General features: G+C 42.5%; 1 protein-coding gene across 3 annotated transcripts in view; it reads right to left on the reverse strand.

Annotated features, from left to right (window-relative positions):
• The window catches only part of CREB3L2 (cAMP responsive element binding protein 3 like 2), a 75,480-nt gene that overhangs the window by 23,595 nt on the left and 38,880 nt on the right, over nucleotides 1–13,005 (reverse strand). For all 3 annotated transcript variants that reach the window (XM_051640657.1, XM_051640648.1, XM_051640668.1), the window contains one exon: nucleotides 8,910–9,126. In XM_051640657.1, coding sequence (XP_051496617.1) covers nucleotides 8,910–9,126 — 217 coding nt within the window. The remainder of the gene's footprint in view (nucleotides 1–8,909; nucleotides 9,127–13,005) is intronic.

Consider the following 13,005-nt stretch of genomic DNA (forward strand, 5'->3'; position numbering starts at 1 on the left):
ATCAAGGGATATCCTTGCATGTATAAGCAGGATGAAGAGGCAGCCCTTGCCTCCTCAAAGTTCACTGTCCAAGCAACAAATAGAACAGCTAGAGAAAGACAAAACTGGAAACTTAAGGGCACCACAAGAGGCTACCAATGTGCTTTGCACAGGTATCAAAAGAGACATCCTGGAGAGGGCAAACTGTCAAACTGCTCTCCAGCCAAGCATTTATAAATAATCCCCATGTTCAGCTGTGCCATAGATTTGAGCAAAAGGGATTCAACTAATTCCTTTTCATCCATGACAGACCTTGCACTGCCATCATGAACCACAGGGCTTGGATGCACAGCCTACATGGCTTCTGCACAGCCATGCCATGTACAACAGTATGCAGTCTCAGACTCGGTTCATCACATGTTAATAAGACACTTGGACTCAGATGGTGCTTAAACTTGCACCAAGGGTCCATGTTTGCAAACCTGTGCTTTGGACAAGCATTTGGCCCTTGCCTAGATCCTACCTCTGAGGCTGCTGCCTCTATGCAGCTAGCAGCAGGATCCAGGGGTGCTTACTGACTCTGCACCCCTGAAACACAACTGCAAACTGTGAGCTGGCTAACTGCATGGGGAAAACACCTCCTGGAAGAAGCTCACAACTTGCGGTGCAAATGGCCACTCACTCTCTGTCAGCAGAAACACCCCACCACAAACCCAAAAGGGCCTCTGCTGATGTATGGATTCTGGGCATGTTGTTGGACATGTTGCTTGCAGGGAAGTTCAGCGTTCCCAGTTCTGCAGTCTGAGCTTTCCCAGTCTTCCAAAGGCAAGTGGGACCTTTCTGAAGGAATAACCGCTTCCTTGTCTTCCCCCTGGACTCACACTGCTCCTGGTGCCCAGTTCTGGGTTCACATAACACCCCCTGGCAGACACAAGCTCCGTTTATCATGCCTGAAATGCTCAACTCCAACGCCACTGCTGTTACCCCCCTCTCCTCCGTGAGGTGAGAGCCCACATTCATCGACAAACAGTTTCTCTTACAGATTTTCCAGATGGCATTTCCCCCTCCCAGCATGCACACACACTCCCACCACAAATAATGAAACTGAAGCTCTCGAAACAGCCTTGACAAAGGAGATACTGTTTGACTACCAGACATTGGGATTCTTTTTTAAGTGCCTGGAAGGGAAAATTAAATAAATGGGCAAAGATGAGCAGCAGTGATAAATAGTAATCACAGTACACAGCAGAAGGAGCCTTTCTCCTAACAAAGGATCATCAGTTGTACCTGCAGCCCTGCTTTGAGTGGCACAGAGTCCTTCTAAAATTCACATGTTATTTGTATTGCTATCAAAGTTATTAAGATAGAAACAAGGACACATTGTTCCTCCCATAACTGAAGAACCAGGGTCAATACCACCTTTCCTGTGGAAAATCTGACAGCTTTCAATCCGAATTATTTTGTCACACAAAACCAGCCAAGAGATGTCTCAGGCTTACAGGTTCTGCTTCAACATCTCTTCAGCCTTAGACTTTACACAAGCATAGCTGTCAGCTGGGATACAGTCCTTGATGGTTTTTATTATTTTGCTTAGACAGAGAAAAATGTTACTTTTATAGCAGTCTTTGTATATGGTGAGGCACAGACTGAAGTGGTAGCTTGAATTTACAGCCTGAACACCCAATACTATTAAATGTCCTATGATTTATTTTATTCTTTTGAAGATATGTGAAAATTATTCCCAGAAGCACTTCGTTCAAATGTAACAGTTTTCTCTCACCCTTCTGAGTTTTTCTTCCCACACCCTACACACATGTTGTGAAGGCCTATCTGTGTTAGGGCAGCAATCAGGCTTTGAAGCACACAAAAAGGACTTGATGCTCACATGACATAACCAAGTGAGCGTGAAGTCCCAGTGCAACACCACAGCTAAATGAGAATGAGATCACTGGTTTCGGGAACAGGAGGACTGGAAGGGGGAGGAGCTCTTCCCTAATATTCATCATTAGGAAACTATTCCTAGGAAATGAGCTCCTGTGGCTCTGAAAAGTTCACACTGAGTTCTGAAAAGGAACTGTAAATGTCCCTTTGTTTAGAAAGGAACTGCAAGAATAGCTCAATGTCCAGAAGATATCCCTTACTGGGAAACACCAATCAAGTGCATTTAATTTAAACAATATCCAAGCAGAAATGAAGAGGGAACTTAATCACAGCCTACAAACACCTGGGGAAAGAGGTTTATGAGAGCAGATGGTTCTTTACTCCAACAGGGGAAAAAAAGCCCATAAAGAGATTTCATACATGGAACTGGAAGCTAAAGAAGGTCTGACTGCAAATAAAGTAGTCAATTATTAACAGTAAGCATAAGTAAATCACCAAAATACCCACCTCTAAATCAAAACTGATGTTTTTTGGACAATGCTGCCCAAGCAGAAGTTGAAGGCTTGATCTGGAGCACCCTACTGAAATTTTGGACCTTGAGCATACATATTAAAGGTCAAAAGTCTTCTGATTCTTTAAAACTTCAGAGGCTGACTGCTACACTTTCACACAAAAATTGTTCAAATACATTGTATCACCACCAAATGGCTTCCTCATAATTGCTTAAATAAGCACATAAAAATTTAAAAACCCACACAGGAAAAAAGTTGCATTGGAATGTGCTTGCAAAAATTACCAGTATTACTTTGACAGCATCTTTTCAAAACATAAGTGAATTTCTTTGTCCAGTTTCAGCTTCTTTAAAGTCACGACAGAGTAGTTACCATTGTTGTTGTTCACATTTCATTAATTCAGTATTTGGAGAAAAAGAGCAGCAGGACAGTGAACACATACATAGCCAATACATTAAAATAGGATATATAGTAAGCTAATTACATATATTAAAGATATTATATATATATGACTTATTTATATATATATATACACATACACAATGTACATACTTACATATAATTTAGATAGACATAGATATAGCTATTAAATGTATGAAGACTACCCTGAGCCTCAAGCCCACAGGTTCATCTACACAAAGAGACAGCACATGACACTGATTACTACTTACAGACTCCTTACATAAAAAAGCATTTTCCTGTACAAAGCACTGCCTAAAATAAAGGCTGGATTTATTGTTGAAGGGCTATTTGCACCAGGGAAGTGGAAGCCATTTACAACGGTTTTTGAGGTTTTGGTTGTTTGGTTTGGGTTTCTTATTCATATGATTTTGTCTTTTTCTAAATCTGTAGGGAGATAAGCTTAAAGCTTAAAGCTCAAAGCTCAAAAAGATAATTGAAGTTTTAGAAGCACGTTACAGGAAAAAATAACCTCAGCAGTAAAAACCCCAATAACAATATCAGCTATATTCTGGGGCCAGCCTCAGTTTTGGCACAGCCAATCATAAAACAGAAACATACCATTTCTGCAATCACTCTGTCAAACCTTTTGCCAAGGCAAGCCACTTCAGATCCAAATGTGACTTCAAAGCATTCCTGAGCAGGAAAGCACGAACAGGAGGGGCAGGTGGGGACCATGACTAGTATCAAAAGCAGCCCTTGGGGGACATGGAAAGGAATGCACCCAGCCACCTGCCCACAATTTGAGGAGAAAAAACATTCAGATGACTAGTCAGCAGTCCACTGCCTCTGCCCTGCCAAGCTCACAAAGTAAAAAGCACACACAAAAAACAAACACATACCCACAGCCAATCACCCCCACCACTTGAGCTGATGCCAGATAAAGAAACCCACATAGATCTCTCTGCATTCCTGCTGCACAGCAGCCCCTCAGCATTACTTGCACTTACTTGGTTCTCACCTATAGTTCTCACACATCTAGAACAAGGGGCAGCCACTGTCCTAAGGTTTGTGCCCACAGCTGACAAGATGATGCATCAGAGAGCAGGGAAGGGCCTTACACTCGCATCTCAAGTCACTCAGGAGGCTAACCATAGCCTCTGCTGAAACTCAGGTCTTGCCTTTCTCATGGCTGTCTGACCCACAGCCCTCCCTTTTGGAAAAGTCTGCAGAGACTGGAGAAATGAAAACAGGCATGCACCAACTGTAAGAGAAAATAAAGCTTTTTTTTTCCTCCTGTTTACAACAGTCACAAATTAACCTGTGCCCCAAAAGGTCCCGACACTCAGCAAGAGGTCTCCCTTATTCATCAGCCCTACTCTCAGCTTCCTCTCCCAGCTTCTTCCATTTCCTTCCAAGAAGCATTTTCCACTTCGCAGCTACCCACTGTGCTTCTCCACAGCTACTCTACAGTTGTTCCAAAAATCCCAGGGCTCACAATGAGAAAACAGAAACCTGCTGTGAGAGAGGCAGCAGCACAACTGATGTGGCTCATTGGTACCTGGTGCACAGCCACCTTTTTCAGGTTACAGCCTGGAACCCTCCCCAGGTTTACAGGTCAGACATATAAATATCTCTTTCTCTCTCTCTAGTATCTTTAGTATTAAAACTTTAATACCAAATTGAATATAACAATAGATTCTCAGAGGGGAAACTCAAACAACTAAATGCCAGACATCTTGCACACATCTGCTTTAAAATAGTTACTCATGTCAATGTTTTCATAAGCTGGAGATTTAGTGACTGACACCTTCAGAGACCCCCCACACACAATGACCTGCAAATATTCAGACAAGTTCTTCTGTACAAAGCTGGAGAAATAGCCTCAATACAGTGAAGACAGAAAAGTGAATAACTGGGGAAAACCAATGCTGGGACCTTGAGCTTCTGGACGCTTACATGTATTCTCACCTTTAGGCTAAAAGGACTTCTCAGAAGAATCAAACTCAGGCTTATGAAATTGTCAGGTTTGACTCTCCCAGCCCTTAAAAAAATACAACAACTTTGTAAAATATTTACAACTACATGAATAGGTCAATTTAGCAATTGTAGAAATTGCAGTTAACAGCCAGGTAGTAGCCAACAAGAATGGATCACAGCAGAAGTTAATTGTTCCTCTGAAACAGTGGGTGCTTACAGAGTCAGGGCAAACATCCACTCCACCGTAATGGCTGAAAGGAAACATTAAATAACATTTTCAGTAAGGTTGTCAGAGACTTGGAGGAGGTAAAAAACAAAAGATAGGAATAAACACTGCAGAGCTTAAACCTGTCTTGAAGATCATTAACCAAAGACAATGGACTCTTTCCTCAGCCTACCCATGCTTTGGGACCCCGCACTTGTGAATACATTGATGAAAACTGCTGCAGACACTGGATGCCATTGAACCAGATGGAGACAACTCCTAAATTCTGGTTCCCTCCTCCAACAGGTTGGCAGAGACTGAAGGAGAAGGGCAGAAAAGCAGGTAGCAGAGCAACACGATAGGGGGCCAGCCTGGTGGCAGCACACTGGCCCCAGCATTGTGGGGCTGGGACCGAGGGCTGTGGTCACTCTGGGCCCACAGACAGCAGGACCCTGCCCCAGGACGAGCCACACATCCCCAGCTGTCATTCCTGCCTCCCCACCACCTCCAACAGGCCTGTTGCCATGGAAACAAACGCCAGTTTTTAAGGCTATTTTTGAAGGCAGGCAGATGCTTTTTTCCCTTTAGGACACCAGACCCGCGTGACACAAGCCACCCCCTGTCCCTCACCATCCTCCCCTTTGCCATGCATGACTCCCTGGCAGGCCGGGCTGGCACAGGCTTGGGCAGCTGCCTGCCCTGCTCCCGGCACAGAAGCTGCACCCGAGGGCTGAGCGGCCCATTAGCCTTTCACAATTAACACGCACCAAGCTAGAAGTGACACCGGGAGCCAGTTTGCATCTCAACATGCACTGACACATGCAACCCGAAAATCTGGCTTTGCTGAAATGAGTTTGCAGCTCCAGTTCACACTAACAGAGTCACTGCTGGTGTGATAGTGACAATAAGGTCCGTAACAAGCACTGCTTCCAAGTATGCATTCCCTAGCCACATGGGCTAAGTGGCCTGGCTCTGGAAAATCCTGGGGTTTCCTCCTCCTAGCTGGTCCCCTGTCTTTGCCTGCCCACAAACTAGCCTAGGAGGGGATGGCATTTCTGCACACCCTGGAAACAGCCAGCCAGTGCCCACAGCCAGGACAACTGCTAAGAGTGCTACAAAAAAGAAACACTGCATCATTGACTTCACTGCAAAATGAGGACAAAGCCTGTTTGCCATGTGCTTTGTGCAGGACACCAGGCCCTCAGTCCTCTAGAGGTAAGGGCAAAGCACTGAAACAGCATCCAGAGCCAGCTGAACTGCTCTGTGGCATCCCTCCTCGCACTGCTGACTGCAGGCACACAGGGCCACACGTGTCCACAGCACGTGTGTACCCACGCATGCAAGTGTCACACATGAGCCTCCTCACTAGCCTGTTTCTACTCCCAGTCCTGCAGGGCAGAATCACAAAGCCTCACTGTGGAAAACCCATGAAAACACGACAGCTGTAAGCTCACCAGTCTGCCCAGTGGGGTGCTTATTTGCAGAATGTGAATTTTTTGCGTAGCCTACCTTGTTTCTCAGCCCCTGCCACTCCGTCAAATCACTCCCAGTTTCCCAGCGGTGGAGGATCACACTGGAGCATGTGGGCCTCTTCCTCCATACCCTGTACCTCCTGCTCCCTAAAAGAACACTTGTGCTGGCAGTACCTGTCCCCTTTACACCACCAAGGGCAACTGGCATTCACTGGAGTTGTCAGGAGCACTGTGCACCTCCACTGTCTAACAAGAGAGATGCTTCAGTCTTCAGTGCCAGATCCTGCAGCATTACCACCCACAAAAACCCCCTCTCCAGCTCTCACAGACTCAAGCACTGAAAAATTATCAGGGTGATACCTTTGAATATCTATCAGACCACCATGCTAACTGTAATTCTGCAATTTCCTCAGGTATTTCTCTAAGCTTCACTGTTTCGAAGTCAACAGGTATTGAAAGGTGGCCAGCACAATTCCAGTGTTAAGATTAAATAAAATCCCAAACACCAAGTACAACTCCTCCTCCTCATCTCTTATGAAACACTGCAGAGTGAACAGAAGATGAAATGCTTTCCATTAATTTTCTATTTTTAAACCCACTTGTTAATGTTTCTTGGCTTTTTAAAACACCATTTGACTAGAGCTCTATTAATTACCCAGTTGCCTCAGCAAGATGAATTTTTCAGAATTTTTCCCCCAAGGAAGCTCCTCTCACTTTTATCCTAGTTTGAAGCTTCTCCCTGTCGCATTCCAGAGAAGCCTGGTTTTCAAAGTTTCTTGTGCTTGTTTCTCCAGCCACAATTAATATCTCCTGCATGTATTAATTTAAAAATCTCCACATAAAACAGTTAGGACATATAAAACGGGAAGGCTTTATGTAGATTATACTTCCAGATAATCTCCGAAAAGCCTGTTTCACATTGAAAAGACTTATCACAGATTTTATTAGTTGTCCTCTTGTAAAATATCTAAAAAACAAGTGTCTTGTTTTAAGTGAGTGCTTTGGACTAAAAAACTGCCAGCCCTTGAAAACTCACATCCTGAAGGATCTCCATAAACAGCTTAGCTTGTTAATGCTTAGTCATAAGCACTAATCTCTCTCCTTTTTATTATGATGCAGCTTAGTACTCTGCTGCTGTTCACTGTAAAGCTAATGTTGAAGAAATAAACCAATCATCAGGAGTTAAAGTCTGTCATGGTGATTATTCCTAATAGTGACCAGTGCCAACCACTAGCTTTTACCTTAAACTCCCCTACGTGCCAGCAGCCATCTTCACACCAGAGCAATTAGGTTGGGTCCTTCCTCCCACAATTTCTGCATTTCCCTTTTTCCTCCTCCAAATGTTTTTAACTGCTGAATTAACTGCGAAAAATGCTGTTGTTTTTAATTATTCACTATGCATCACCATTTCCCATAACCACATAATCTATAAAATTGCAGTTATGCCTTTACAAGATCACCAATCAGTTCTTAATGGGCATTATTTTCTTCTTTGCTTTTTTTTTTTTTACAGAAAGGAAAAAAAACCCTTGGACTACAGCAAAAAGTTTTTAAGACCAGGGCAGCAACTGAAATTACATCCTTACAAATGTATTTAGAAACATAAATAAGATGACCTGATTTTCACTTTGCAAAAAAAGCTCCAGAAAGATTCAAATACTCACTAATGAAAAGTAAATGTAGTTTAAAAGATTTGCTTGTTTTTAATAAACTGGAAAATATGTAGCTTTCAAGAGACCTCTGGAAACCATCTTGCCCAAGTCCTCATTCAGAGTATGGCCAGTTTGGATCAGGTTGCTCAGGGTCTTGCACAGCTCACCTTTCAATATCTCCACAGATGGAAACTTCACAGCCTCTCTGGACACCTGTTCACATGTCTGACCCACTCTCATGGTGAAAATTACTTTCCTAACACCCTACTGGGACTTTCTTTAATGCACCTTGCAACCATTACCTCTTGTGCTATCACTGCATATCTCAGAGGAGTCCAGATTAGTTTTCTGCACCCTTCCATCAGACAGCTCTAAGATCTCCCATTTGTCTTCTCTGCAGAAAACCAAACAAAACTCACTTCATTCTTTCCTCACATGTCCTGTTCTACAGTTACCCAGACCTTATGGTGGTCTTCATTTGGTTTATCAGTTTCCACTTATCTTAAACAACCACAGATTCAGACATATGAAAGCAAGTGTATTTCTGGCCCTTCACCCACTTCTTTTTGTTGGGCACTTCACTTCTAATTTAAAATGTTTACAGTGCAAGGTTAGTGGCTTCTGCTGAGCACAAGTTCCTTGTCTATGGACACTTTTCTTTATTCACAATTCCTGCAGACTTAAAACAAACAAATCCTTTCTGTGATTTCATTGTAGGCATGTCAATTAGCAAAGAGCATTCACATGCACCCTTAAGTGCATCGGTACACTAGAAACATTCCATTACTGCATCATCACGACAAATGAACAAGGGCTCAGGATGTACTACCTTCATGAAAGTTGTCATCTGTTGAGATGTGGGTCAAGGGAGACTGGGGTCGAGAGTCCCCGCAGAGGGAATAGCTGTGTTCTGCCTGGATGAGGGGCGCTGGAGATGCTGGAGACAGTTCCACCTCCATTATTTCATTCTTCTCAGACAAGAAGGGATCATTCAAGAGCTGGCCTAGAACATCTGGTGAAAACTCATCCAGGAACTCTGTGAAGTGCTGTGGAGATAAAAAGGGGAGAAAAAGTTCATCTCCTTGCCTGTCATGCCAACAACAGGAGAACATTGATCAGAACAATTCCAGTATCTGCACCAGGCATCCGTGCCAGTCAGCAGCAGGATCTACCAGCCCTGCCTAATGACCTCCTTCTCCCATCACTACAAGTTGAAGAGCTACAGCTAGAACAAAAGTCCTCTCAGAGGCATACATTACAACAGAAGAGTCTGTGATTAACTTGCCATGAAAATGGAAAACAGAAGCAGCATAAGTCATCTCCTGAAGCCTGTGATCTCCAGCAAAGATATTCACTACAGCATGGCACCAAAAATGGGAAAGCACATTTCACCCAGACAGTGTAGAAGATTCTACAGAATTTATCACCAGAACACTTTGTGTGTGGAATAGAATATATTTGATTAACTCTCACTGAAGCAGAGAAGAAAAAGGAAACACACTCACACCGACTTTGACACTAAATATGAATATTTTAGTTGTGGAGAACATAGAGCACACTCTAGGAAAACAAATTCATGCTTGCCCCCAAGCCATTTGACACACTTGCTATGAAATGGGTTTCCTGGCTGATTTATGTATCTATTTTAGAAGTCACATTCCACCTAGGATGAGAGTATATCAAGTTTCTAGGCCCCAGAGCTAAAGCTCCCGACAAACAGTGCTAATTACCACTTTATCTATTACACTGACAGCACACGTTATGTCTAGATGTAGTAGGATAGCTTTGTGTTTGTTTCTTATTCAAAAAGAGCACAAACCAAATCTCGTAATCTACTTCCCTGAGACTCCAATACAGTTCCCATCAATAGCCAAAAACTCTGCATCTCTTCTTGCTTTTGTTTCCAATGTCAGAAGATTACGTCTTTGACAGACCAAGAAACTGCACTGCAAGAAACTGTTTCTGCTCATCTAAATCACACAAAGAATTCTGGTTTTGTACAAAAATACTTGTACAATGAATTGCAAAGAGCATTTCTAAACAACCAGGCATTATCTACGATCTCATATAGGGGTCTTTGTCAACTGTGGCATGATCTTACAAAAGTCTAAGTTTGTTTGATTTGCTCTGTTTTTGCAAGCAGTATTGATCCTGGCTCTTCATCTCGCTCTCTCCTGCAGAAACAAACACTGAAATTCAAGATTTGGCTTCCTGTTAGTTAAATTAGGAATTAAACAAGTCAATATTGTATAAAACCCTGAGGGAAGTGGTGTGCTCACACCCCCATGAACGCACGTTTCACAGCTCCAGCAGTACCTGTGGCCTTGAAGCCTGATGCTGGAAAATGGTGAGCATAGCCAGCTCTCACAACATCCCCTGAAAGTTTGAGTACCTCTTCCAAGATGCTCACAAATGCAAACTGTGCCTTCTTTCAAAATTAATAAGGCTTCAGTCAATTCTGACACTGAGGAAAAGAAAATATTTACTAAACATAAAGCAATAAACAGAGGACCACAGTTGCTATGCTGGAATAGCAACCTAGCTAAAGTAAAGCCTTTACAAATGGCAAAACAGATTTGCAGCCTCGTATTTATTTACTGTAAATGATAACACTACTAAACAAACTCTCAGATGACTCAGCAAGAGGGTCATGACCACCTTAGAAAACCTTGTTTATTTTAATGTTGATATCTGAGGACTCACTCACACTTCAAATCCAGGGCAGCCTCCCAATATCTGTAAGGAAAAAAGTATAAACTACAATTCCCCACTATGCAAAAAAAGAAATAAAGGATTCTCAAGATTGGTTGAAGACCCTGGTGCATCAATAAAGACAGTGAGTAAAAGAGGGTAAGCAGACATTAAAGTGTAAATAAAGGACAGAAATGCTTCTCAAGCACAACAGAAGTCAAGGTCGAACCTATAAAGAATCAATGCCTTTCTTAGGTACATTTTTTTCCCCACAATCTCTACACTTCTCTTCATGCAGGCTGATGGTGAAAATCAGTTATATTTGTTTGCATATTTCCCTAAATTTGGCTAGAACATATCCTGCTTTCTAATTCTTGCATGCATTATTCTGACTGATGACTATTAGATGCTGAAATAGGGCTGCTTCAGTATTTGCTTTGATTGAAAGTACTGCTTTGATTTGAAAGAAATTCCTATCAAATGTTATTTTACTTATTCCATTTGTTTAAAATCAGATACATTAGTTGTTTTGCTATTTTTGTTGTTTTGTGTTTTTTCCTCTCTGAATGACAAATTGTCCTAAAACCACTACAAGAAAAGCAAAGAAGAAAACAAACATTCTGTTTCCCAAAACTAGAGAGAAAGTGGACCTTGGGGTGGGGAAGGATGTTCAACATGCGCATCAACATTTGTGCTTTCTGCTTTTCACATGCAGCTGCAAGCTGTGAGGAAGAAAATAATCTGCATTTACAACAGAATTGCTTGGTAGCAAATAAATGTTCAATCAATTTTAAAGATTATTCTCTAATTTCATTATAATATTTAATCTTCTTTTTAATGGTCTGTGATAAAACGTTGAATACTAGTCAATAGAGAAGCCTCAAATAATTGCCACAGGTCAAACTGCACAGCTACTGAACTCAGGGAACAGATGATTCTAGGGATCTAGACTTCAATTCACTCAGTGATTACAAAACCCACCACCACTTGATTTACAGGAATCTTTCATATATTATACACATCTCTACTGCAATGAAGGCTTCAGGCTAGCTTGCTTTGATATCTTTTTTTTACCTAAGAAAACAATAGTCTCATTGAAAGCAGCTGCACTTGTCTAGAGAATTAAAAAAGAAAAGGCATTTGAGCAGCAGCTACAGATGAAACCATCTGGGGGTAGTTAGGCCTCCAGTTCCTCAAAACTCACCTACACCTAAGCTGATCTCTCTGTCTTTTCAAAGCACATTCTCCCATTGCTAAACCTCCTTCTCCCTGCACTCCCCTCTCTGCTTCCGCAATGCAGCTTAGCAGTCGGTCATCAGCCGCTTCCAGAGCTGGGAAGCCACAGAATAACCCTCAATTCTGATACAGCAGCAACCACCCCTGCACTCAGGAACAGGAAAGGGCAATTTAGGGAGGAAACTGAGAATTTTACCCTTAGAACCTGTGTATATATATATATGTATGTATTTGTTTGCCAAAGAAATAAATTCTTTGTGGCTTTCACCCAGACAGCTCACCTTTAAAAAAATACACAAACAAATAAAAACAAACAAAGAGAAAAGAGAACTTGCATTGAAAATGTGCTTTTTCTTTTTTTAAATACCTCTGTAGACAGCATTGTTGCCAGCTCCCTGCTATCCTCACACCCCACTGGCAGCCACAGCACTAGTTGCAGACGTGTTGGTACAAGGAGCCTGCTTGAATTATTAAACTATTCTCTCTACATAGCAAAGAGATGTGTTCAGATGGGATTTTAGCCCCTGTAAAAAGTCATGGATTCAGGACAGATATAACCTTATCTTCCACTTCCCCTTTCCCCAGAACACTGAAAAGACAAAACAGCAGCACTCCTGTTTACAGAGAGAAGGTTGCAGCCCCATGGAGTTTCACCATCAATCTGGTTGGACATTTGCTCCTGCCTATAACCTGGGTGCTTTGGGCGAACACAAAACACGTACAGACATCATCCCACGGTAAGCAAGCAGAGGAGAGCTCTTATATCCAGGTGCATGGTGGATTTTGGATAGCTCTTCAAAAGTAGTATTTGGCTGCAGCTCTCCACAGCATCTGCCTGCTTCTGCCAGACAAAGGCCCTTTTCTCCAGCTCTGCCTAAAGGACAAAGTTTTTATTTCCCCATCTGATCAAATGAACACCTCCAAAGCAAAACAGAGACTCAGGTGTTGCTAGGTGCATGGCAGTGCTAACTTCACCAGATGACCTGAAGCCAGACAAG

The sequence above is a fragment of the Apus apus genome, chromosome 1, assembly GCF_020740795.1.
Source record: "Apus apus isolate bApuApu2 chromosome 1, bApuApu2.pri.cur, whole genome shotgun sequence".
Taxonomy (NCBI): Eukaryota; Metazoa; Chordata; class Aves; order Apodiformes; family Apodidae; genus Apus; species Apus apus.